The following is a 24574-nucleotide window of genomic DNA, read 5'->3' as shown; positions in this document are numbered from 1 at the left end:
GAGGAAGTGTACTCATCTATTTCCTCTCACAGGTTAGGAAATAAACTCAGTAAAGCATCAACGAGAAACGGCTTGCTTGCAATAAACTCATAAGCTACTGGGTTTCCAACTCTTTGCGCTATGCGGCTCTCACATGTGGATGGATACATACACGTATGACATTTAATTTTTTTGTTGTTTCGGTAAGAAAATTAAAGAATTCCTTTATTCAGTTCTTAAAATGGCAATTAGGTTTTTAATAGATTAAATGCGTAATAATTCTATCACATGATTTGCAACTAAAGAAGTAAAATAACAGCTGACTAGTTTAGAAAATGCTGAAATACTGTAGTGTGCCCTATGATTTAATTCGATTAAAATTCAAGGATATTTAAAATTGAACTTAATGCTTTTCTGAAGTTATACATAAAGAACAAAACGACAAATACTGTGATGAATTAAAAAAAAAAAGGAAACCTCGAGATACTTATATGGGAGACAAACTTTGATTTGTCAAGAGTCGGAGCAACAACATCACCATGATAATTTCCACACACACTTTGTTGGGTTCTTAGGCTAACTTGACTTGCCTAGGCATGGATGCTGGGGAATATATCTAATAGGAGTAGTTAGCCTTTTTTTTCTTCTTTTTTTAATGCTTTATTTTTCTTTGCTTTCCACTCCTTCTTGTATCTTTTCTATCTCTAATTATCTAGATTCAAAATTCAAATTGTGAACTTGGCAGTGCGTAGAATTTTGATGATATCTAAAGAGTTGGGCCATAGGAAAATAGGCCCAAAAAGCACTTATAATCCAAACGAGATGGTTTTCAATTTGCGTTTGATCTGTTAACAGTAAAGCTTAACATTTTCGTGGGCTTATTGAAACCCGACCCAGAGCTTCACAACAGCCTGCAAGAATGGCGGGAAATTCTCAGTGTAGAAATTGTTTCCTAGGGTTTATTATCATCCTCTCTGAAAAATTCTTCTGATCAGAGATTAGTCCATACAAGGAGAAGATGCCAACATACAACTTAAGAGGGATCAATGTGGACTTTCCATACGAGGCATACGATTGCCAGCTCGTTTACATGGAAAAAGTCATTCAAGCTCTTCAAACTGTACGCTCGTTCTTCATGATTTTATTCATGTTTTTATTGAATTTTATTATGAAAATTTTTGCAATTATTCATAACATGTTGTGCTAAATAACTGCATTCATCGTGTAGTAGCTGTTGACAATTTTCATTTTCATTTCCAAAATCTGGACAGCTGGTTTACTTTTAAATTTTTTTAAAAAAGTCTTTTTCGTTATGGAATTTTGGATTCTTTTTGTTGTATTTTCATTTTCTAATATTTTAGCTCGGGAGGGGTGGGAAGGGATATGGGAATGGTGATGGTGAGAACCGAATACTTATTCTAAGTCGAGGGGGGGAGAGAAAATCCTTAAAGCTGGTTCATCTTCTATTATAATTAAAACAGATAGTCATTTGCGTAAAATTTGCACGACCATGTTCTGCCAATTTATTCAATTAATGTTACTTTTTCAATAAATATCACATTTTTATTTTACAGATGTAACTTGTAGGTGGTGTTACAAGAATGGGAAACTCAATTCTCTTATTTTTTAAAAATTTTTGGACCTTAAAATTACGATTAACATGTTTTTATAAGTCATCCTGCATTGAATGATATTAAATTTCGTTCACGACCCATTTTTGACAAGCAGAAATCTAATGCACTGCTAGAGAGCCCAACTGGAACTGGGAAGACCTTGTGTCTTCTCTGTGCTACATTGGCATGGAGAAAGAGCCTGGGTGGTTTCTCTAGAGGTAGAAGTGAAAGAAGTAGTCAACTTAGCAGTCAGGATCCAGATGAATCATCCAGGGAATCACAATCTTCAAAGTTGCCTACTATCATTTACACATCACGCACCCATAGCCAACTTCGTCAAGTAATTCAAGAGTTGAAAAGTACCAATTACAGGTATAGATTGCTATGATCACTTTATTAAATACCTTTATTATAACTATAGAATCTGTGCTTATCAAATATTTGAACTTAGGCTATCATTTTCTAATTGGCAATGTATACTTATTTGATCGGAATGGTAGTAGAGTTGAAGAAGGCTTATCCCTACATGCATCTAAACTCCTATTACTTAACTAGTTTAGATGTGGAAGTTTGGGAAAAAAGATTGACATTAATAGGTTGTCAGATAGATGTTATGAAAGTGATGAGTTGTTAAAGGTGATTGCTTCACTACTCTTCTGACTTGCTTTCTTTGTTGTCCTTATAAAATTGCAACTTCTGCATCCAATCAAGTGGTCTAAAATTGTGCTGCAGGCCCAAAATGGTAGTTTTAGGATCTCGGGAGCAATTATGCATTCACGAAAAAGTTCGTTCACTTCATGGTAAAGCACAGACAAATGCTTGCCATGCCCTATGTAAAAAGCGCAAGAAGCATTATTGTGCCCATTTCTCTCGTGTTTCAGGTAATAATTTAAATTTCAAGTTTGGCATAGCAAAAGCTTTTGATCATATATCCATCGCTTTGAAGAGAATAGGATATGCAGCTCTCAGTTTTTGTAATCTTTTCTCTGCACTCTTTACCTTGTAGAAAATGGTAAAAATGAAATAAAGCAAAAGAAAATGAAGATTTTACTTTTTTGTTAAACATATCGAACTTTATTATGTTATTTCTTTCCAGAATTCTTGAGGAGTAATCCTGGTCTAGGCGACGAACCTGTTGATATAGAAGACTTGGTCAATATTGGACGAAGTTGTGGACCGTAAATTCCTTGCTCATATTTCATTTAATGTGTAAGTTAACACAGTTAACTTTCTAATAATTCTTTGACTTAATTTTTAGGTGTCCTTATTATCTGTCAAGAGAGCTTCACAAGGTTGTTGACATCTTATTTACGCCTTACAACTATCTTATTGATCGTGGCTACAGAAAAACTTTGAACATTGAGTGGCAAAATAGTGTATTGATCTTTGATGAAGCACACAACTTGGTATATTTTATCCTTCATCCTTATGTTCTACGCTATCACTTTTCACCTTTTTCTATCATTTTGGTCATCTATTATGAAGTTTAAAGGATGTCGGCGACTATAGCTTTGTATAGTGTGAAATAAGATGCCTTAGCACACATTTTATTGATGATGAACTGGAATCTTAGACACAAAACATTGTGCATTTCTCGTGAAATGTAGGAAGGATTGTGTGCTGATGCTGCCTCTTTTGATCTGCCCTCAAGCCTTCTGTCTGCTTGCATTTCTGAGGCAAAAAGTTGTGTGGACCTTTCAATTTCTCGGAGGGATAAGTCAAATGATAAATCTTGCAAACCAGATAATTTTGCTATTCTAAGAGGTATGAAGGAGTTATTGGAACTGCCTGAGACAATAAATTGGTGCATATGACAAATGTTATTGTGTTTACCCAGCATATGTGCCAGGCTGTCAGTTACTATTCAAAAATTATCTGGCTTGGCTAATTTGATATGTGTTTATTCCTGGTCCAAAGGTGACCTTTATTATTAGAGTTCATTTTCCTGAAGTAATTGTTGGTTCGTTTCACTTGTTTCCTTTGATTTTCTGCAGCACTTCTTCTGAAGCTTGAGAAGAGAATTGCTGAAGTGCCTATAGATTCCAAAGAATTGGGGTTCACAAAACCTGGGCCCTACATCTATGAGCTGCTTGCTGATCTAAATGTCACGACAAAAACTGCCACCATGTTGATTGATATAATCGATGAAGCAGTACTACTTCTTGAGGAAGGTACCCCAGCCATTGACTTTGTTCGTGCTTAAAGAACTAATGCTACATGGCAATGGTACCTGGTGCATGATATCTTAATTATTATCCTTCTATTGTGTTCTGTTATCTGATAATAGAGATAAAACATTACAGTACTTGGAGCACTGATGGCGTTTTGGTTCATCTCCTGGCATTATGTTCTTATTTTCTTTTTAGTAAGAAATGTCTTTTCTTTGGTTAGATGCAAATATCTCTGACGATGGAGGCCAGAAGACAAAAGGGACTGTCTGCAGATTAGAAAGCATGGGGGATATATTTAAATTAATATTCAGAGACAATTATAGTCATGCTAACAACTATCGTGTAAGTCCAGATCAATTCCTCTTCAATTGCAGCATATTTAGGTTAAGTTTTTTCTTTCTTCTACACTATTGCTTCAACTGTGTTGTTTACTGGCTGCTTGGATATATTGCTAGTTGTTTGACAAGAACTCTTTCATTCTCGTCCAGGTTCATGTTCAGGAAGTTGAAGGAAGTACATTAGATGCCTTTAAAGGTAAACATTTGAATCTCGTTTTATATTTGGAGGATTACTTCAATTTTGCTCTTATTATGTTCCCTGGTATTGGCTTTTTGTTGGTAATGATCAAACACTTCACTCCAAGATGTTTTAAATTTTTGAAGAATTTTGCTCAATCAATTATTTAATGATCAGATTCCACTATTCAATCATAAAGCAGCTTATTCAATTTTAATAGCTTCAGAGACCCACCAATTTAGAATTTGAAGTTCTGGCTCTAGCAGGTCTTTGTACGGGAGAGAAACTTGTGAGATTTGTACAAACTATAGATACCATGTTCTTTTTCCAGTAGTAACTTTCTTAGATGAATCTTGGTTTAGCAAATCACTAATAGCTTTCCGCTAAATTGCTAAAAAAGTAATGGCAAGTAGTATCTGTTTGAAAGGCTAATGCAGGTAGGATGATAAAAAAACACAATAGTGTACCACTTTTGAATAATATTCAGGACCTTTCCTCTCGTCTTTTGCTGAATATAAGGTTTCTGGTTAAGTGTGCATTCTTGTAAAGCTCAACAGTTGCTGCTAAGGTTTTTTATGTTCTAATTATAGTGAAAGATTTTACTCGTGCTAAAATTTGCATTTTGCAGATGACACCTTTTACTTTTATGTATTATATTATCTAATTGACAAGGATGAGGGTGCACATCTCATCTTTTGAATTGCTGATCATTTGTAGGTGCTTAGTTGAACTTGGCTGTTGTTCCATTATCCCAACCATAACCAAAATCTTGAGTGCATCTGTTATTAGGAGTACATTAAGGAACAAACTTCTTAGAAAGCAGAAGTTTATTCCTGAATCCATACTCACCTCTGTGGTGCTAAGCTATTGGTGGGAAGGTCTATGCCTTTGTTACAGATATATGATGGTGCATTTCGTACTTGAGATATTTATTGATTAAAATTTTTGAAATATTGAGTTATGTATTGATTAAAGATTTTGAAATATTCTTTGTGCATAAACATAGTACAGTCTCACAGATGCACAAAAGTGCATACATAAGCACTTATGTACACATTTATGCCAAGAATATTTGGCTGGTATACCATTTGTAGTATACAACCATTCATCTCCCAAACCAAGGAATGCCTTTCAGAAAATAATATCTGCTCTTATTCTATTTTGTTTACTTTATCTACACAAGCAATTTAAGTCTGCAGATGCATATGTATGTCAGAAATTTATAGGCTGAAGAGCAATCAGTTTCAGGATAAGCTGGCAATATATTTATACACCCTTGAGAATTCCAAATATTCACTCTTGCCAATCAGTGTTTCTGTGTTTTGCTATGGATTTGATGCCACAGGCAAGACCTCAAGAATTCTTAGTTGGTGGTGTTTCAATCCGGGAATTGCAATGGAAGAATTCTCCAGATTTGGTGTTAGATCTATAGTTTTGACATCTGGCACATTATCGCCCATGGATTCATTTGCTGAAGAATTGAAACTGTAAGCAAATTGTTTTCATATAATCTTGATTCTTGAATTATTTCTGAAAAAACACCACTGTTAATAATGTAGGGAATTTCCCATTCGTTTGGAGAATCCTCATGTTATAACAGAAAATCAGATATGGGCAGGAGTTGTGCCAGCCGGTCCATCTGGTTATGCTTTTAACTCTTCTTATAGGAGTCGTGATTCGTTAGAATACAAACAAGAGCTTGGCAATGCCATTGGTATGTATATATTTGAATAAGGCATCATGTAAAACTATTGAAAAACTCAGACTTCTAAAAACATAACTTTGTAATGCTTCTGGAGAGCATCAAGTTCAAAAATACTTGTAAAGACAACTCGAAGTCAATTTCCTCTATCATAATTAGATTTTTTATAGCAACTAAATGTTATTAAACATGGTCATTTAACAAAGTTCTTATTTTCTGAAACTTACCTTATAGTCAATTTTGCTCGAATTGTGCCCAATGGACTTCTCGTGTTTTTCCCATCTTACTACCTTTTGGACCAATGCATTGGGTGCTGGAAGACAATGGTACGTAGTCTAGCTTGTGGGATGAAAATACTTTTATTTTGCTTTTATCTTTTTTTTTTTTGACATACTATGTTTATCATTTCTGCAGGGTCATACAAATTTATCAAATTCTAGTACAATATGGGAGAGAATCTGCAAACATAAGCTTCCCGTTGTTGAACCTAGACAATCATCTCTTTTTCCAATGTCGATAGAAGTAAATACATCAAGTTGATATGAGTCTACCTTTACTCTTCTATATTTAAGCCTTATGTTAGATCTTTCAGCTGCATTGTCTTTTGGACAGGACTATATGACCAAGCTGAAAGATAAATCAGCTTCTGGGGCTGTATTTTTTGCAGTTTGTCGTGGAAAGGTATCGTTTCTCCTCCACTAAAAAAAAGCTTCTTCAGATACAATGCAGATTTTATGCCATCTACATGGAATTTTAGTTTGATTAATTTTATCTGTAGCAAGGGAATTGAAATGAATTTTGTACCTTGGAAAATTGAATCAATAAAAAATATCATTGGAAGCAACTTTCTTGATGATCAGAATTTCGTTAACTGATATAACCTAGGTAAAAGTTTAGTCATGATTAATCTGCAAGTTGAGGAAATTATGAATTCTTTTTATCTTCTATGGCGTGGCCAATATGCCGGCAAGTTTATGTGTTAGGTCAAGCTGAATTCTGAAAGAAGTCTGTTCCTCTGCAACAAAACTCACAGCATTATATGCTGCAAATTTATAGGTCCCTTGCTGCATTTTTATTCACACAGGGGAAGACTGTTGCATGATGCTTCCCTTGTTGTTGGGTTTTGGATCTATTAGATACACTATCTTGGTTCTGCGTTTTCATTATCACCCACTGCACATCTTTCCTGAAGTTATTTGATTCCATATCTCAGTACTGAAGATGCATGGTTGTTTAATATTTATTATACATCTATGTGGCTATATTGTAGACCTTCCATATTATGGTTCTTGCTCGACCACTTTATGTTTTTTATGTCTTAGGTCAGTGAAGGGCTGGATTTTGCTGACCATGCTGGAAGAGCTGTGGTCATCACCGGCATACCATTTGCAACAAGGACTGATCCTAAGGTTTGTCTATGGCTTTTCTTCTCCTTGAAATTCATTTCTCTGGGCCAACTGTAGATGGCCAAAAGAACTTTCATTCTAAGATCTTGTTTGCTATTCTATCCTTGTTTAACTCAGTGCAAGTACTCTATTGCTGGAGTATTGTACTTTAGCTGGCAATCTTCTGTTTAACTTTCTGAATTTCTACTGTTGAATCTTGTAGTTGCCAATGTTATTCGACCTGTGTCCATGTGTTTTGATACTGAGCTGATTTCAACTGTTTGCTTTTTCTTCATCTTCTTATTGTTCCACGGAAAAGCTTTAGGACCATATGTCACAATAGAAGTGAAATTCACCACATTTGAGGAAATCTCAATGGGTGGATTGATTAAACCTCAAATGTATTGGATTAATGGCCCAGGAAACAAAATAAAGGAAAGAAGAGATAGAAACTAATGGAAATAGAAGAGATAAGTATTCAGTTGATTCTCAATTTGTCAATATATGTTGAGGAATAATTACAATCTATGAACCTCAAATTTTGCTCTATGCTTGTTGGCAAAAGGTGCACATCCTGTATAAAACAGAGACGTGGCTTGCCTGTTAAATTCTCTTATCAGATCTTACCTTTGAAATTTTGATTGGTCAAACATTCTTCTGCAGATATACGGAGTAATTTGTAGCCTAGTTAGTATTGTTTCATGTTTTGCATGCTCTCTTTCCATCTCCCATTCAATTGGTTATCTACATATTTGTTGGATTAGCAAATTTTCCTGCTATATGTTGAACATAGTTATGTTGGATGATATGGCACAGGTTCGTCTAAAACGCGAGTATTTGGATGAGCATGCCCAGTTGCAACAATTAGGACAAAAGGTAGTTTGATAATTCAGGAGAAGTTATAAATTTTTCATAATGCAATTACATTACCTTTTGTTGCTTTAGATCTTATAATGTAATATAATGCTAAACTTAGAATTCACAGGCTCTGACTGGAGAAGAATGGTACAGCCAACAAGCATCTCGGGCTGTAAATCAGGCAGTTGGTCGTGTCATACGTCATCGGCATGATTATGGAGCAATTATATTTTGCGATGAAAGGTTTGTATACCACAGACCTGTTGCTTAACTTACACAAGATTATTATCATAACTTGGAGTTGATATGAAATCTGTTGTAGTATGATTAGTATAGAGAAGCCAAGCCATTCATTTGCCTATAAGAGTGTATAATATGTGGAGTATTTAATTTGATTATTTTATTGGTCATGTTTGATGTTTTATTCCAGTACTTCTTTTCTGCACTGTAAGTAGAATTATAAATATCACCTTGGAGATGCTAGTCTGTCAGCTGAAAATTACATCACTGGATCTGTTGAAACTTGTGGAAAGTGTTACTTGTGTAATTTCAATAGGTTCTGGTATGAAATTTTGTACATTTTTCAGTGCAAATACCTATATTGAGACCCAGACATTAAAAAAAATGTTAATTAAGACCCTGTATACTTTATGCGTGTAGAAATCTAAGGCAAAATGGAGAGTCTGGCTCAAATATGGCAGGGCAAAAGGAATAATCTGAGTAACATTGTTGAGATTGATGTCTATCATGTTACTGGCTGTTGAGAAACTTGACAGTTTCTGTTTTTCACCCCTATGCATTTGTACAATTGGTAATGTTTTAAAACATCTTATGCTTTTGAATTTAATCCACGACTCAATATACAGGTTCTCAAATTCAAATCGTCAATCCCAAATGTCACTTTGGATGCAGCCTCATGTCAAAGTGCGATTTGCTTTCTTTGCAATCTTTCCTGTTGTTCTTTTCAGGTTTTCTTAATTTTCCAGCTTCTTATTTTCAAATGATAACATGCTTGCGGATGCCCTCCTTGCAGTGTTACTCTAAATTCGGGGATGTAGTCTTTACATTGACTCGTTTTTTCCGCGATGGAGGAATTTGTGGTCCTACAAAGCTAGAATTGACCCGAAACAGCTGTCAAGGTAGAGGTTCTTTGTGTTGTATATTGGATTATGTTTTCGTATAAAAGCACAAGCTGTTAAAGGGTAGCATTATCCCCCCTTCCCCTTCCCTTTATGTTCAGCTGGTTTTCACTGTTTTGTTTAGAAGAAACTTTTGATAGGTGGATTTTTCTTTCGCAGGAAATGTGGAAAGCTCTCAGCCTTTGGACAAACTTCATTCTGACAAGCTTCTGGTATATTGCAATAATTCATACTTGTTTTGGGTTCATGTCCACGTAGGACTTCAACAATGATTTTCTGTTTTTCTTCTTTTCTCCCTTGTTCACTAGACCACAGATACAAGTTGCACTGTGGTTTCAGTATCATCTCCAAAGAAACGAGGCACAAGTCTTAGCCATCTGACAGAAGTAGTTCCTGCTAATCGTTCATCTTTGACGTCACACAAGCTAAATATTGGCTTAAAACTTTCCAGTAATGCAAATCTGTTAAGCCATTTGAGCACAAACATGCAATGTAGCTTTAAAGACGCCGTTGGTTCTACCAATTACGATTTGTCAGGCACAAAAAGTGGTCAATGCATTGCACCTTGTTCTCTGAAGAAACCTAGATTAGTAATCACAGGACATGAACAGACTGAAAGTTTTGAGAAGTCTGATGAGCCTTCCTGCTCCAGAGAAAACAGTCATGCGACAAGTTATTCGACTGGTTTTTTGAAAAATGAGAAATTACAGTGGTTTAATGATAGAAGCAAGCAAAATGCGCAAGATAGCAGAAGGCTGCTTGAAAGTGAGGTGAAAGTGAAAATCATGACTAGCACGTCTATTGATCCAAAAGATAAGGAAAAGAACTCTGCCTCTACAGCGTCTAATGATGAAGAGAGAAAAGGATCAGCTTTTCTGATCCAGGTAACGTACTTGAATCCTTTTTTTCACTTTCTTCCCGTTCTTCCCACAGCAGTAACACCCAAGTGGAGTTCTAGATGAAGGACCATCATCATCATCATTCTAGCTGTTATTTGTTTTCTTGGCCATTTATTTATCTACCTGGAACAATGTACCTTACAGGTCCAAGAAAAGCTTACAGACGCAGAATACAAGGAATTTGTCAGCTTTATGAAGGCACTGAAGTCTAAAGCAATGAAAATTGGGCATGTTTTGGAATCCATTGCGAGGTTATTTTCTCTTCCAGATAGGCTTCCTCTTTTACACGGGTATGGTTTTCAGCAACTTTTAAAGAACAATGACTAGCAGTTGTAGTTGTCTTTTTTTCTTTTCCTTTTTTTTAAGCCCTTATCCTTGTTCTTTAGTTTGGCTTTTTATAAGTTGGGACATCAGAAGTCTGCGTAAATGAAATGCTTCACCTACAGCAATCTTGTAACGTAACAAAATACCTTGCTATTTGTGGAATCTCTGTGGGATTATAAACCAAACTCAACACTAAGATTTTTTTTCTCTTAACAGTCTGAGGGCAACTACATATTAACTTCCATCTGTCTTGAATTTCTCTGCAGTTCTGCATATTCTGGTTATTTACATTACAACAGCTTCATTTGTGGGAATTGTTTTCTGTACTTATTTTATTCAGATAATGACATGACAATAGGGAGTTTCTTGCTTCTTGTTTTGGATGCTTCCAATAATTTTGACCTTTTTCTTTCTTTGGAATTAATGATGATGGCAATGAGAACTTGCTTATCCATGTGTTTTTCCGGTCAACCGTACCGTGCAGAGTAAAGTTGGTTGAAGAACTTGTAATTCGATTAGTTCATAAACGAGAACAAATGAGCAGGATCAGTTAATAGACGAGCTTTTGCTTTTCATTTAACATTTCTGTGTTTAGGTATTTTGCATACTACCCAATGGAGTATCACATGTCTCATACGGCTTTTGCTCTAATTGTTTACAGATTCAAAGATTACATTCCCGCAAAGTACCATTCCATGTATGATCACCATGTGCAGGCTAATCAGAATGTTGCTGGTCTTTGAGGCGAGGCGAGGGACACTTTGCTTGCATGCCTTGGGAAGTAGATAACTCTCTTTGCCATGTAGTACATACTGTCCTGTAACGTTTTACTAAAGCAATGTAGAAAATTTTGCCCCATCATCAAAAACTTTGCTTGTCCCTGTAGCCTGCGGAAGTTTCTACCATTACTTCTAGTCAGACAAAGAGGAACCACAGAAAGGGTAAAGGTCTACGTTTTTGTCATGGAACTTGCTGTAACTGGAATTTCTCGTGTAAAATTTCAATTTGTTAGTTTACCAGTTACAATTTAACTGTTCGTTTTAGTTTAATTGTTTTCCTTCCACTCTCTACCTGTCTAAGAAAGAAGGATCACTAGTGAATGCAAAAAACGAAATAGATGACGACTGATGAGATCGTGAGAGAGTAGGACTCTGGTGTAGAATTTGCTCAAAGTATCTAACAAACCAACACAAACATACTACTAATTAACAAAACACATTTTACACAACTGACGATGACAACGTTTTTTTCTTTACTGAAATCTGTGACTAACGTTTTTTTTTTTTTTTTTTTTTCCTGACGTTACGTCTCTTGTTTAATTGGGTTCATTATTCTTCCTCCTCCTACCGCTATCGGATCAAGCACTCCTCGGCTTTGCAGGGGCTCCGCCCGAATTTTCACGTAAAACTACGATCAGGTCCACAAATGCTCTGAGGATGAACCTGTATGATTTCTTATCATTTAAGTTCAAGTAGCAAAACAAGAGCTCTTCCATGAATTCCCAATCAATTTTCCCGTTGTGATGCAATCTTGCGTCAATCATTTCATGCATGGACTTCTTGAAATCATCATGAGGGCTGACGGAATATTTCAAAACCGTAATAAAATCTTCAGGGTTTAGCACTTTGTTCACGTCTCCCTCTCCACCGTCATCATCGTCACTCGCCGTTGTTGTTGAATCATTGATTCCGCCTTTGTTGACTGAGTTGGTGGTGCTGGTGGTGGAGGTGGAGGTGGAGCTGGTGCCTATAACCTGGAGCGTGCTTCTTGTCGAGCTCGTCCTAGCCTCCTCTATCAGTGAACCCGATGAGCTAGCCCGGGCGACGAAAAACCGATGAGAACCACAAAGATTAATCTCTGGTGGATCCTCGAACTTTGGCGAATCTAACAGTGCTCCGCTGGGTTTTTCTTCATTTTCGCCTTCATGGCTTCTCTCGATCTCTCTGCTGTCTTCTTCACCTTCTTCCTTCTTGTACAAGGACTTGAAATTCTCCAGGAGGAAACGATCTATGTCAGATAGCGTTGCTGCACCGTCAGAAGCGTCTTCTTTTTCTTTGTTGTCATCAAAGGCAAAAGACGGTGTCTTGGGGTGTTTGCAACCACGCAAAATCCAACTAGTAGTAGAGGAAGAAAGAGCTCTTGATGTGGATGGAGACTGAACTTGGGGGGCGGGTTTCTTCTTCTTTGAGAGGTATTCCTGGAGAGATTTTTGAAGTTGGTTCGGCATTCTCTACCTGTATCCTTTGCGTCCAGTTCTTGTAACCTGCCAGGCTATTCGGTAAAATGAGCATACGGAAGAGGATGTGGCTTTATACTTGGACGAGGCAAACCAAACTCGGGATGTAACGCACGGCTTAAAAGATTGAGGTTTAAAGGATTTGTTTTGCTACGTAACTACAGCATTAATACGGACACTTCAATTGAATAAGGGAATTTACTGCAACTCGGTATTTGTATGGGGAATTAAGTAATTTTTAATTTGAATTTAAATTTCAAATTTTACACATACACACTCCTTCAAATTCATTAGTGTTAGCATCTAAACTGTCAATTGCAAAAAAATTAATCTGTAAAGTATTGGATCTCTGTTCGTAAGCATTTATTTTTACTTTATTTGTTTATTCGTCACGAAATAAGTGAATACGTATTCTATTACAGTTACACGTCAATTCAAAGAAAATCTATTAATTAAGGGAATGGATGAATTGGATGATATCTCTCGGTATAAATGACACTTTTCGAGTTTAAAATCTACCACTTACACTAAAAAAACAAAAATGAAAGTCTGCCAACCAAGACCATGAAAAGAATTGTATTGCTGCGTTTGTGAAAGATGCGTGCGTGCATATATTATACTGTTCTACTCCACCAATTTCTTTGTTTGTGGAAGATGCGTGCGTGCATATATTGGTCTACTTCACCATTTTCTTTTCTTTTTTTTTAATAAGTTGAGTAGGCTCTTGCCACTGCCCCAAAAAAAAAAAAAAAAAAAAAGGAGCTTATGTTTCAAAAGCTTGGCCATTATTTGACTAATAACTCTATATATATAAAAAAAAATCATGTGAAAAAGAGTGCAAAGTGCACCACGGTAGAAACGGTGTCGTGGTGGAAGAATGACGAGAAATGCATGGTGTCAAAGAAATGTTGACCGTTGACAATTACAACTTCCTCCGCTTTTGTTCCGTGAACCTGAAGGCTGGAAGGGCCATAGAATAGAGCCGGTGCAGTGATCCACAAAAACAGAGATGGAGAAGGAAGAAAGGAGGAGGAGGATAGTGGAGAGGGGGTCTCAGAGACTCGCACTTATCACTGGTAGCATTCAAAACCTGGAATCGCTGCCCTTATCTCCATCTCCCAAGTCCCATCATGACACTTCGCATAGAAGAATTCATTCAGCCCCAGCAGTTGCTGTCCATGCCAGTAATGGCCTCTCCCTTTCTCAGGATCAAGGACATTATCCATCTCCAAAGCAATCCCATTTGAGTGGTACATTCTCATTCTCATTTTCTTGTCATATAGTTTCCCTTAGAAAATTTTCAGCCATATTATCTTGTCGCAAAAGAGACATAAACATCCTTAGTTAGTGCTGTATCTGTGCCTGTAAAATTAGAAAATCTTCTTGTCCTTCCTCGAATCATATTCATCCACACAGACCATTAGACATCCTATCACCAATTACTTAGTAATGTGATATCGAGAGTAAATGCTGGCTCGAGTGGCAAAATATTAAGGTTCCTGGCTTTGCCGCATCCCATTCCCTTTCCTCTTGGGATATTAGAACTACATACTTAAAAACAGTTTTGAAGCAAATAATATTGTGATACAGAATTGAAGATGGTAATGAGACATTTTTACTTGAAACCTTCCTTTTAATTGTTGTGTTTTTTGCCTGACGGCTTAATTTGTTATTTGTGGCACGAATGAACGTGTAATATGGGTGCTGAAAGAATTGGTTGCAACATTAAGAAGCGAAATTCTATAATGTGCTGTCATTCAAAAACCCTTCTCATCTCATGAATGCCCATCCTAGTTAGCCATAAGCATCAGCTTTGAATCATTGATCAGGTATATTCTTGTTTGTATTGCCTCTGAATCGAATGGCCAATACTGCAATGACTGTCGCTGTATTTGCAGTTCACACATTAGTTATATGGAATGTCAGCCTTAATTATAAACTTCTAATCCCACAACTACTTGATAGAATTGATATCGTCTTTCAAATTATTTACCTTGCAAAAAGTTAGCTGTATTTTGTTCACAAAGACTAGTTATATCGTCTGAAAGGCAAACATTCAACTCATCCACGCGCGGCTGCTTAGCAGTCATCTTCTAAAAGTTAATTTGTTTTTTAGGTGAAGCTGATTCACTTGGTTTACCATTGAAACACAACCTGAGTTATGGAGTTAGTAAAGATGATGGACTTCAGAACAGAACGAAAGCATTCAACCATCAGAATGATCACGCAAATACAGAAGAAATGCAAGACTCAGAAGCCACATTTAGAAATGAAGCAGAACTCTCAGCTGTTAATACAAGAGTGACTAAAGCATCAGATGATCACGCAAAGATGTTCATGAGAGAGTCAAGTGGTGGAACTCTTCTTAATTTTTTCACTCCCAAAGAAATAAATTCCAGCATCATATCTTCAGAGGATACGCGAGTATTCTGTTCCATCATGATAGCTCTGCTTGTGGTCATCGCTTATGCTAATCTTCCTCACCACATTGTAAAATCAAAGAGCCTGATCGCCTCAAGACCTCTTTACGTGCTTCTGTTAACTGATGTGATGATAGTGATTCTACGAATATCCTCCGCAAAGCAGAGAGGCTCTGGAGAAATGGACGTGCAAAAGAAAGCAGCAAAAATTTTGGAAAGTGATAGACATAATATCCACTGGGATGAAGCCATTAAGGTCCTGGAATGGGGTCTGGTGCTGTATCAAACTGTCCGTGCAATTTTCATAGACTGCAGTTTCTACATAGTCATTGTCATCTGTGGCTTTTCTTTCATGTAGCTAGCTCGAAGCAATTATATATGATGGCCGCTGTGCTTAGCTCTATTATCAATTTTCTCATATCCCGAAAGTTAAACAGAATTTGTGAATCTGCTTCAGTTGAACCTCATCATCAGTGTCTGTATGAAGCAGTTAGTCTACCTTATTTTCAGGGTAACTTTTTGTGCATCTCCTGCAGAGCCTACAGTTGCCCCTCATTCAGGTGAGCCAGCCACTAGGTGGATTCTGGAATAGGTTCAGTAGGGGAGAGATTTCTTGCACCGCTGATGTCCAACGTACGGTCTTTTAGATCAAAATGCATGCATTATTTGTGCATCTAACGTTCGAGAGAGGGGAGTCAAGATGCAAGATCCTTCACTGAATGCCATAATTGTGGTAGGTACGAAGTCTTTTATTTTTTTTTCTTTTCTTTCTAAATCATGGTTTAGAAATCAGATTCATGGCCGTGAGTTTGCCTGCCTGCCCTGATAAGCTGCAGCACTTAAATTGGAAAAGGGCGTTAAGTTTAGTTGTTGAGTACTCGTTTTCTATTGAATGTATTCTGGGACCAACTTGGAAGAATAGGCAGAAAGGTTTCCCTCTCTGAAAACAAAAGGTGTGCCCCATCAATTTCATTTTGTAATATTGGTGGTCACGCTCGATTGCTACATTTTTCCTCTTCTCGTTGGTTTACAAACCAAAGAAATTTTTTTTCCCAAAAAAAAAAAGAAAGCAAGAAAGAAAGGTAACTGTTAAATCATCATTTGTATGTCAAGTTATAATCTAAAAACTCTGCAAAGGGTGATATTATGATTTTCTACAGTTTTGTGAAAGTGTGGCTATGTGTAGCTTCTAATGTGAAATACGATAAGAAAGTTAATTAGATGAGTAGTAATGCTTGACTGCCCTAATTTTTTCAACTCCAGTAATAGACTTTTGTTGATTAATTAAACCTAATCCCAGATTGAACTCCAAAAGCCTGCAACTCTTGAAGCCAACCCAGGGACTTAATCAACTCTTGAAGCTTGACTGCCCTAATTAAGTAGTAACAAGTAGCTATTTGTTTATCTATCATATCTGAATCCTGATGACCAAGAACATGGTCCATAGTAGTGCTTAGCTATTACAGATGCAATTATAGTTTTTTGTTTTTTTACCCCCAAATAAAGAAATTTCAAGATTACGCGAATCAGATATAGAAAACATGCCCCAAATTATTATTATTATTTTTTTTAAAAAAAGTTCGGCCTGCCTCCGTCCAAGAACCATTATTATTAGGAGGAAAATCACTCCCCTACCCTGTGTACAGGACAGATAGTGCCAAGCCCATAGGGGACACTAGTTTGACACTTTAGAAAACAGGATCAGCTGAATTTTCTCGATCCCTTGTTGCCGGTGTCTTTGACTTCACATTGATTTAACGAGTTACTTTATTCTGTGTTCATCTTGCGTAGGAGTGGCTAGGATGAAGCTTTGAGATAAAGTGCTTCGAAATTCAACCCTTTTCTCTGGATTGGCTGTGTGTATGTATGAAGCTTTAAAGATTAATGATGGTTGACAAACAGGGAAAAATAATTGTAGCATCGATCGATTAGAAAGGTAGAAAAACAATTTCAGGCCTGACTCCCCAACTTCCTGCAAATGGTGAGCAATCAAGTAGACGCTGATTATTTGGACCAGTTGTTGTTAAATTTCTGACCAAGATGACAAATAAAAAAATATTGTGCGTTGTTCATAGTCAAAAGCATCGCCGGAATTCATTCATTCCATCTTGTCTTTGCTCCCTACCTCCTTTATTTATAATGCGACCTACCCCATAAACAAACGCTACTACAAGAAGTAATAATACTATTAAATTTTTTTTTTTGGTCAACAACACATGAGGTATCCGGATCAATCCTTACGGGACTTCGACTAATTTTTACTGCGGTCCGGGAGAGAAGGCCCCACTCCACACCGAACAAGTCAACAACGGGACTCGAACCCTGATCGAAGCAAGGTAGGTTGCCATACCCTAAAGAGGGGGAACGAACCGTCCGAGCTACCCTATAATTGCTTCTCTCAAAAGTTCAATACTACTACTATGAGCACAGAAACATGGGCAAAAGTTTCTGTTTGAATTACCAAACAATTATGTATGATATTAAACAAATATTTATGGGAATATCGTGAAAACTAACTACTGTGCTTGGTATGATTTACTAACTAATCCTCAATATTCAACGAATTAGCTACGTACTTTGTATCAAGAAGAAAATAAAAAGAAACTACTAGATCATGCAGCTTCCTTTTGCTGCCATTGACGGGCGGCTCGAACTTCAATCTCCAAAAGTCAACACAACGAGGGTGGACTGTGGACTTGAAACATGGAAGGCATCTTCATCACACCAATCAAGAAAGAATACAGGAAACCATAAAAGACGCGATAGCATCAAATGCTAGTCTCTCCTCGTGATGAGTGGGGCTTGCACATCAAGTAGAAATGCTAATTTATGCAGCAAGCAAGGATTGACCTTGCACTTCGTTCACGCTTTCATTCACTTGCATATTGATGACTAATACCCATTCATATTTTTTGCCCTTTGACATTACATTGAACTTATTAAGACTTGATTTCAATGCATATTAATTTTACACGCACTTGTGAATGGAGAAAATTCTATAATTCAAGCATGTATTAGTGAATATATTTGCAATAACATGATGAATCTGTAACGAACATATATATAAAAGAAATTTCAGTGCTTAAAAGCTTAATCCATCAATTAGTTGCACAAGTCACTTTCTAGCCATAGATCCTCTGCATCATTATTATTATTCCATAATCCCATCATGTTAGAGAGCGGCATGGGAACAGGAGTGGGTAGAAGAAGAAGATATTCAAAGAACTGTAGGAAGAAAGAATGCCTTGATTCAAGATTGTCAACCTCAAATGAACATCATTACAACTAAACATGGAGTCCAGTGATAGAACATCATCAAGGACTCCTTCACTCCCTCCAAATTTTCAAACATCTAATACATCTTTGTCATCAAAGATCCTTGAAGGAACGGCAAACCGAGCAGAAAATGATCTGGAGATGTCATCAGGATCAGCCCAAGTCAACCCCTGATCGAAGTTTTGAGAATAAGTGTATGGATCATAAGCAAACCTCGTTGAAGTCGAACGGTAGAACGTTCTTTTCTTCTCCTTCTTCATCTTCGTCCACAACTGTCTCCAAATTGGTGCTTTTGATCCGCTGCTTGGTCTTATTATATGGGACACAAATCGATCATAATTTCTGCTGGAAAAACTTCTGCTCCAACAGCAGCAGCACACTTCACCATTGCCCGAGCTGCACCGTGCTCCCATGTCCATGACCAATGTGAATGGTCTCCTCTCTGGACCTCAGGGATTTATGGTTGGTTTGCCTAGGCACGGAGCGTAAACGCAAGGAAGGGGACTATATATAATTGACCAAATGGTGCATCAATCTGATCCTTTTCGGTCGACATCCACCTAATTATTCTATACATAAATGACTACTATGTAATATGATTGTAAAAAAAGAAAATGATAGTACTATATGACTTGATAATTTTCCAAAAAAGAAAAAAAAAATACAGCCTGCATTTAATAATTTTCAGAGACAATAAATCAAGAAAATTTGGAGGGATTTTGCTGAATGTGTCTGGATGCGAAATGGGATGAATATTATATTACATGGGGTGGTCTATGTGTCATTGCGTAATGTAGTAACAGGGTCCAACTAAGAAGTGAGAAATGGGGCATGTGAGATAATCAGAGTAAACTTTCTAGGATTTGGTGGGCACATTTAAGATGTTTACCTTATACATCGGTCAGGCGTCATCAAGTTCATGGATCTCCATTTATCATGCAATTAAACTGAAAAAATAACGATGTTTTAATTCTAGTAGCTAAAGAGGACTGGCTATTGTATTGAAGAGGCTTTATGGGATTGGATTGGATCACTTGATTATCTAAAATCTAAAATAAAAGTGATTGTTAATGCTCTGTCTATCTTCAACCACAGGATTTATGGGGGAAGGGATGAGTTGAGTGTTACGGAGGAGGAGGAGGAGGAGAGAGTATGAATGAAATGTTCTGAATTTGAAACCTTCACCTACATTTTAAAAGAAAAGATTTATTACCATACATGAATATTAACAGATGGACAACCACAATGTAAATAGATAACGCAATGCTCCAACGAACATCTAACAAGTGGTTAGAACCTTCTGTTGGCGCGTCGCCACATCTTCTGATTCCAGGCCAAGTGTTACTACTACTTTTTTACGAGTTCATTTCATGAAGACAACTCCCACAAGATTCTACCAAAATTATAGAGCGTGCGCCCCACTGCCACTGCTGCCGTTGCAATCATCCAAAGCAAAAAGGCTAAGGCCTACGGGAATAGAAAAAGCAATCCCTTTCCGAAAATGTCGTCATATACTAACTAATACGTACTACTGCTGCTCCTTCTGCTACTTATTCCAACCTTTTCTTCGCGTCCTCCCTTTAATTATTCTCCTCCTTAGCCCCTCTTGTAACCAACGCTGCTCCCTAATCATTTGTTCCTGGGAAAGAAAGAAGAAAACATGTGCTACCCAGGCTTGCAATTCATTGATCCTTTCCACCGTCGAGGAAGCCTCCGCAGGCACATGGTTTCTCCTGTGGGAACGGCAGCTGCGGAGATGAGGCCGCATCAGCAGCTGCACCAGCACGCAACAGTTGGCGCTGATAGAGGCGGAGAGGTTGCTGATGCAGGTGCGGTGAAACAGTGTTTGTGTTCACCAACGCGCCACCCGGGTTCGTTTAGGTGCAGGCACCATCGTACAGAGTATCAGTGGGTTGGTCGGCTGGGACCCCAGAACAGATATAGTACTTAACTTTTCCTGTCTGTCTGTCATCCAACGGGCTACGTCCCCACCCACCCATCCTGTTGATTCAAGATGATCCATTGTACAAGGTACAATTAACAGTGCCATGTAATTTCTCTCCACCTTCTAATGCTACTACATTCTGAAGCTTAACGAACGCCACCGAGAAATTGTACTACAAGGCAAATTGAGACTTCTTTTCACCTCTTCCAACCCGCCCATGTTACGATCAGAGGTCTGCGTCACTAATTGCCGGCCAAAATAGTTGAATTATAAGGAACATACAATTGAAAAGCCGCGAGGAAATTTGAAGAGGGAAAAAGTACGCTAGACAAACTGGTGGTTTCTATTAGAAATTATACACTGCTAGTCTACACAAGGTTTATATACAGGCAAATCCAACGTAGTTTATACGTGATACATATGCTGCAGCATCATCCTTAATTTTTTTTTTCCCCGTAGCTGTAGGGAATGTAATACGCCATAATCTAGTAGTAAAGACGCTAAAACAGGGGATCCAAACCCAAATCTCTCACTCATCGTAGACCTCTATACTAAATGAGGAACGGGAGTTTGTCAAAGCCAACTCTGGAGCCGCTGCATGTGGTCTCCAAGCTTAATCATAATCACTGCCCAAAGAGTAGAAGAGTTAGTGATGCCATACCGGGAAAGGGCCACTCAGTAAATCTACAAATAAATCTTTCACAGTTCTGCTACACCAGGCTGCATTAGACCTCAGGTAGCTATCCGTTTCCTTAACAGCAACTATAATGAAAGAACAAATGCAGAGGCGATTAACACACACTGGATGCTTACCTCAGGGTAACAGTTTTGGTGCTCGATTGTCTGATTGTGGATATTTACATTAACCTCACATGACACTTTCCCCTGCAGAACACCATAAGCAAGCACATCATAAATCAGGGGCACATATCATCTGGGGAAGCATGAAAAGGCTAATCATGAAGTCCCATTTGTTACGTCTTCCTTGGGTGTTATGCTTCGGTAACAGAAGAATAGGAGGACCAGCCAGCCCACCCCACGCAACTTAAAATAGACGTGTTCTGTGAAGGCATTATTGGACATATACTTCTGTCAAAATTGACAAGCAATGTACATTAAACAAAAGGATTAATCTTTATATACTGCCAAGTTTGGATGCACGGCAAAAAATCTAAATTTGAACTTCAAATCCAAATTTTGCATATGTTTTATGCATCTAACCATGATAACATATACAACGTCAATGTATACAAGATTTTCTCTATACAAATTGTGAACAATACAAAAGAAGGCCCAAGGGAGCTTAACAGATGATGCTTTCTCATTTTAGATACGATTCCCACAAGACACGAATGAAGTTTCACCGAGCATCATAGATTGCATTTCAGAATGTCTGGATGCTGGCATGGACGAAAGAGTCCATATGCTAGTACCTAACAATACTCAAAAACCTGCTTCTGTTTAGTGCATGCACGGATGCTTACCAGCCAAAACTCATTTCTGTTTATAGGAACTTTAAAAACTTCTAACTACTACTTTACTTGTTCACAATTTGCAGCAAGTTATACCGGTTATATCAGTAATTAGTGTTCTTGCTTATACATTAATAGACTTACAAGAACCCAACGTCTGTTTGGCTGGTAACCAGAGCATACTACGGGGGAAGTTGATTCTCTTTGTTTCAATTTTCACTGCAGATACACTCAAAGAAGCATAAGGAACGGTCTCAAATAGCGTTCAGAGAGTTTGGCATAAGTACAGGAGGAAAATTTCCAACAAATGCACTCAAACCAAACAAGGTTTTAGACTTTCCCTGATCTATATCTCCACCTATCGACAATTCAACTAATCACCCAGCTACGCCAATCCAACTTATCAACCTACGAAGCAGATTCGATTATTATTTCCCGCATGGCAGGCATTTTCACAGAATACATCCTCTACTTGCTATGCTTCTCGACTTAAACATTTTAGTCCAAAGCTAGGAGCTCAAAATCCGTAAAACTTGCCCAGTAAAGTCTCAGACAAATCTTGTAACAGAAGAAGCATTCACATACTAAACAGAGGCAGAATAAACCATTCAATTTATTATTTTTTTTATAAAAAAAAAATAAAATTTTGCCACAAAAAACCAGGAAGTAAAATGTACTGAGTTAAAAGCAAAAAAACTGACCTGGAGAGGAATCTCAAAGAAGGCGAGGCCGAGCTGGCCACCAATTTTCGTATCCGTATCGAACGTTATCTCTCCCGTAGCTAAGTCCTCAATTAACATAAGCATATCCGACAAAATGTTGACGCCGCTCAGGTGAACCGTAGCATTAACATACGACGAACCTCTAGCTTTAATATGGCCGTGATCCGAGGTGGCGTAGCCTAGCTGCTTCCCGCGGTACCCGATCGCAACAATAAGGGATTTATAGTCAATGGAGAAAAAATCTCTGTTCCGAATCTTGACAGTGACGTCTAGGGTTATGTCGAGGGAGGCTTTGGGAAATAGGTGGATGCGTAAGTGATCGAGGCGGAGACGGACGATGGAGACCTCCGGGTCGGATGGCCACAGGAGGAAGACGGCTAGACCGAGGAGGACGAGAGTGAGTAGGCAGATCAAACAGCGTCGCCAAGTGCGGCTGAGGTGTAACCGAGGGCTGCGGTTGTTGTAGTAACGGGGTAAAAGAATGATGTATTGAGGTTGTTGGGGTTGCTGGTGGGGGTCCGACGGGAGTTGTTGGTAGTAAGATTGTGGAATGCGGGGCGACGGAGGAGCGTCGTCGGAGCGTTTTGAGGAAGTCATAGTTTGGTGGGACTTTCGGGGTTGCGTGTGGGAATGCGGAAACAGAGGGAGGGAGGAGGAAGCGTGGCCGGAGATATAGCGGGGGACTCAGGTCTCAGTGTGGAGTAATACCAATGGTCTGTCAGGTGATGTGGGCCATTGTTGGATGAACTTTGTCCAGATTATGACTTTTTACCTTGTTTTTATTTTGACACTAGTGCTTTCCCAAAAAAAAAAAATTTCTACGACAAGATAATTTTATAAATGTGAGGGTTAGTCCAGTAACTATGGTCGCATTTGGTACAAGGGTTTCGGAATCATGATCTGGAATGAACCCTATATTGATTGTTTAGATTAATATTATTGGAATGAAAATTTTGGAATTATTTCTTAAAATCTTAGAATTCCCCAAAACCCCCAAGTAGTTGGAGGGTCTTGGACAAAGTCCAAATCCATTCCTATCTTAACTTGACAGACACACGAGTTTGTTTGGATAAGAATTTATTTGGATGATTTATTTGATCCAGTTACTGTAGTACTTTTTGTGATGTGATGTATGTGAGATAAAAAGGTGATTGGGAATTGTGTGTATGATGCAAGCAAAACAAAATCTGAAATCTTGCAAATTTTGTCTTTCCAAACAAACTCTATCCTTTCTATCCACACTCTTCTCGATCACAGAAGACTTTGTACCATACATACGACGTGCTCACATTTAAGATTTCAAATTTGTAACTAGATGATAGACTTTAGACTTTGGGTAAAGTTGAAAATTTATCGTATCCCATTTCCAAAAAATCAGCAATTCAAACATCAAATATAATAATGATATACGTCCCAAATACTAAATCAAACAGATATATTAGAATGATTGATCTCATGCGAAATCTCATTCAAAATCCAAGATGAATGATATCGAATTCGAATTCGAATTCGATTCCAAGACGCGAACTAAATGCCCGCGATCATAGGATAAGAAGGGATCCCCCATTCAAAAATTTTCCCAGGGGTAACAAAAAAGTAAAATAAAAATAAAATAAGAATTCGTTACCTAAGATTTTTTTCCAATAATAAACTATAAATTATCCTCTCAGACTATTTGGGGGTGAGTTGATTGCTTGACAACTAAGAGGTGATGAATTGTGCAGGGCAATTATTGCATCTGTTGGAGTTGTTTGAATTTTGACTCGGCAAAATAGGCTTTGTGGTTCAGAAAGTAAAATATTTTTCTTTTTAATATTCAATACAAAAAAAAAAAAAGATTACTATTTTCAGAAGTAAGTGTGAAAAATTGATCTCCTGCTTAAATAATCACAAATGCTTATGTTACATTCGTTTGAG

The 24574-nt window shown here is 37.7% G+C and overlaps 5 protein-coding genes across 7 annotated transcripts; 2 read left to right on the top strand and 3 right to left on the bottom strand.

Annotated features, from left to right (window-relative positions):
- The first annotated feature begins 942 nt into the window (after positions 1-942).
- On the top strand, positions 943-11602 carry LOC113767719 (regulator of telomere elongation helicase 1 homolog). Of its 2 annotated transcripts, none has more exons than XM_027311899.1 (23): positions 943-1099; positions 1708-1964; positions 2325-2473; positions 2689-2770; positions 2851-2998; positions 3200-3356; positions 3587-3763; positions 3984-4105; positions 4252-4297; positions 5625-5766; positions 5839-5993; positions 6216-6307; positions 6396-6503; positions 6594-6662; positions 7304-7390; positions 8183-8242; positions 8352-8467; positions 9091-9148; positions 9258-9363; positions 9523-9575; positions 9672-10247; positions 10407-10552; positions 11248-11602. In XM_027311899.1, the coding sequence occupies exons 1-23, from the start codon at positions 998-1000 to the stop codon at positions 11327-11329; spliced, it is 3090 nt and encodes a 1029-aa protein (XP_027167700.1). In that variant the 5' UTR covers positions 943-997; the 3' UTR covers positions 11330-11602. The 2 variants fall into 2 exon arrangements, with proteins under 2 accessions (XP_027167700.1, XP_027167698.1); XM_027311897.1 differs by having other exon boundaries at positions 8343-8467.
- On the bottom strand, positions 3441-23381 carry LOC113767723. Of its 2 annotated transcripts, XR_003468044.1 has the most exons (4): positions 22637-23381; positions 21277-21348; positions 20963-21089; positions 3441-3452 (listed from the first exon to the last, which is right to left on the bottom strand). XR_003468044.1 is itself a non-coding variant. In XM_027311903.1 (3 exons), the coding sequence occupies exons 1-3, from the start codon at positions 23252-23254 to the stop codon at positions 21087-21089; spliced, it is 693 nt and encodes a 230-aa protein (XP_027167704.1). In that variant the 5' UTR covers positions 23255-23381; the 3' UTR covers positions 20765-21086. The 2 variants fall into 2 exon arrangements, 1 of the variants encoding a protein (XP_027167704.1); XM_027311903.1 differs by lacking the exon at positions 3441-3452 and having other exon boundaries at positions 20765-21089.
- On the bottom strand, positions 11859-12900 carry LOC113767722 (transcription repressor OFP14). Its single transcript, XM_027311902.1, has one exon. It carries the CDS (start codon positions 12811-12813, stop codon positions 11944-11946), a length of 870 nt encoding a protein of 289 aa, XP_027167703.1. The 5' UTR covers positions 12814-12900; the 3' UTR covers positions 11859-11943.
- Positions 13827-16173, top strand: LOC113767721. Its single transcript, XM_027311901.1, has 2 exons — positions 13827-14072; positions 14939-16173. The coding sequence occupies exons 1-2, from the start codon at positions 13832-13834 to the stop codon at positions 15598-15600; spliced, it is 903 nt and encodes a 300-aa protein (XP_027167702.1). The 5' UTR covers positions 13827-13831; the 3' UTR covers positions 15601-16173.
- Positions 18469-19117, bottom strand: LOC113767725. Its single transcript, XM_027311905.1, has one exon. The coding sequence runs from the start codon at positions 18935-18937 to the stop codon at positions 18587-18589; it is 351 nt and encodes a 116-aa protein (XP_027167706.1). The 5' UTR covers positions 18938-19117; the 3' UTR covers positions 18469-18586.
- Positions 23382-24574: the final 1193 nt, after the last annotated feature.

This window comes from Coffea eugenioides, chromosome 4, assembly GCF_003713205.1.
Source record: "Coffea eugenioides isolate CCC68of chromosome 4, Ceug_1.0, whole genome shotgun sequence".
Classification (NCBI taxonomy): Eukaryota; Viridiplantae; Streptophyta; class Magnoliopsida; order Gentianales; family Rubiaceae; genus Coffea; species Coffea eugenioides.
Note: the sequence above shows the minus strand (reverse complement) of the source record. Positions and strands in the feature narration are given on the sequence as shown.